The sequence below is a fragment of the Palaemon carinicauda genome, chromosome 19 (assembly GCF_036898095.1).
Source record: "Palaemon carinicauda isolate YSFRI2023 chromosome 19, ASM3689809v2, whole genome shotgun sequence".
NCBI classification, from domain to species: Eukaryota; Metazoa; Arthropoda; class Malacostraca; order Decapoda; family Palaemonidae; genus Palaemon; species Palaemon carinicauda.
In genome coordinates this window covers 39446462-39448961 of record NC_090743.1, presented here as the reverse complement: position 1 = coordinate 39448961, position 2500 = coordinate 39446462, and the positions used below count along the sequence as shown (strand labels likewise).

General features: G+C 34.4%; 1 protein-coding gene across 1 annotated transcript in view; it reads left to right on the top strand.

Annotated features, from left to right (window-relative positions):
- LOC137658969 (uncharacterized) overlaps nt 1–2500 on the top strand; it is a 27793-nt gene that overhangs the window by 23274 nt on the left and 2019 nt on the right. Inside the window, exon 16 of the mRNA XM_068394078.1 lies at nt 1710–1833. Within this exon, the coding sequence (XP_068250179.1) occupies nt 1710–1833 (124 nt within the window). The remainder of the gene's footprint in view (nt 1–1709; nt 1834–2500) is intronic.

The window sequence follows — 2500 nt, the reverse complement described above, 5'->3', positions numbered from 1 at the left end:
GATCGAACCCTAGCCCCTTCAAATGACAGGCCAGGTCACTTTGGTGGTATGGTTGGAAGCGACATGACCTTTCATTTGAAGGGGCTAGGGTTCGATCCCAGTATGAGGTAGAAATTTATTTATATATATATATATATATATATATATATATATATATATATACATATATGTATATATTTATATACATATAAAGTATATATATATATATATATATATATATATATATATATATATATATATATATGTATATATATACATATATACATATATTCATATGTATACAACCATAACAACAACAACAACAACAACAACATCAACAACAACAAATACAGCCCTTTCAAATCCACTGTAGGATATAGGTTTCAGACGTGTCAATTCATGTCTGAGGTTTGGCCAGTTTTCATCACTACGCTGTCCAGTGTACACGAACTAGTGATGGTGGGGAATTTCGGCCTGATCACTCGCAACAAACCAACCTAATATGGGTGGCCCTGACTAGTACAGCTTTGATGATCAAGGGAATACGCAAGCCCTTTCACAATCATAAGATCTCTCTCTCTCTCTCTCTCTCTCTCTCTCTCTCTCTCTCTCTCTCTCTCTCTCTCTCTCTCTCTCTCTCTATATATATATATATATATATATATATATATATATATATATAATATATATATATATATATATATATATATATATATATATATATATATATATATATATATATATATATATATATTAATTATATACATATATATATACATATATATACAGTATATATATATATATATATATATATATATATATATATACAGTATACTCCTCAGATATGGTCATTATAGTGACCTTAATATTAAAATTCATATTATCTCAGTAAAATTTAAAAATAATCTAATATAATTATTGGAGGTATAACAACAGTCACGAATAGGATCTTCCTAAAATAATGTCCATTATTAAGAAAAAAAATCATGAACTAGAGAAGCACTCAGTAGAGCGCAGACCTCCAGCGCTGCAATTTATTTCTCGACCTTATGCTTGACCATGACCTTTGACCTTAACATTTATTAACTGGCGTGGATTTTCGTTACATCAAATATGAACCAAGTTTGAAGTCTCTGTGACAACGATGTCCAAACTTATGGCTGATACGTGAATTGGAGATTTTTCTTGACTGTGACCTTGACCTTTGACCTTGGCCTTCCAAAATGTAATCATTTCCAGGATTTTACGTTACAGTTAATCCCTGCAAGTTTCATTACTCTACGATTAAAGTTGTGGCCAAGAAGTTGTTCACAAACAAACACACAAACAGGGGCGAAAACATAACCTCCTTCCAACTTTGTTGGCGGAGGTAAAATAGGATTTCGCTTTGTGTTGTTATAATAGTTTAAAATAGATTATCAGAAAAAAACAGACTGTTGAGTCCTCTTACCTGAAGGTTATGCCAGAAGAATGAAACAATTTTTCGATTATAATCATCACCATTATCATTATTAGCATCATCATAATCTTCAACTCTCATATCTCACTATTCCACCAATAATTATTTATATTCGTCCTATACTTCCCGTGTTCACTATCCGATCATTTTCACTGTAACTCCATTATAAAAATTTTCTTCTTCCACCAATATTCTTCTCCTTTCCTTGTCCTTGGTATATCCTTCCTTACCTTTGTCATTGTCAGATTATTCCATCTTCCTTATCTTTCAGCTGTGAAGTGGCTTCCAGCACCAACTCTTCCAGCGAATGTCACGCAACTTCCAAATGCAACCGCTCTTGAATGTTACGTTCATAATAGTGACAACACCACTTTCTACTCGGGAGCGAATGTTACGTGAGTATCACAGATCTCTCATAAAGGATCTAGATCCTATCTGTATGGGCAACTTTGTGTATCACAGATCTCTAATAGAAGATCTAGATCCTCTGTGAATCCGACTTTGTGTATCATAGATCTCTGATAGAGGATGGAGACTCTCTCTGAATCCGACTTTGTGTGTCATAGATCTCTGATAGAGGATGGAGACTCTCTCTGAATCCGACTTTGTGTGTCATAGATCTCTGATAGAGGATGGAGACTCTCTCTGAATCCGACTTTGTGTGTCATAGATCTCTGATAGAGGATGGAGACTCTCTCTGAATCCGACTTTGTGTGTCATAGATCTCTGATAGAGGATGGAGACTCTCTCTGAATCCGACTTTGTGTGTCATAGATCTCTGATAGAGGATGGAGACTCTCTGAATCCGACTTTGTGTGTCATAGATCTCTGATAGAGGATGGAGACTCTCTCTGAATCCGACTTTGTGTGTCATAGATCTCTGATAGAGGATGGAGACTCTGAATCTGAATTTGAGTGAGTATCACAAATCTCTGTTAAGAGGATCTCAATCCTCTTTTGATCTTTTGTTGTAAAATAGTGAGAACCTATTTCAGCAATCTCTTTTGAGGGAGAGTTTTGCAAATTTGCGTAAATAAATCTTATTGGCCCTTAAAAACAGAT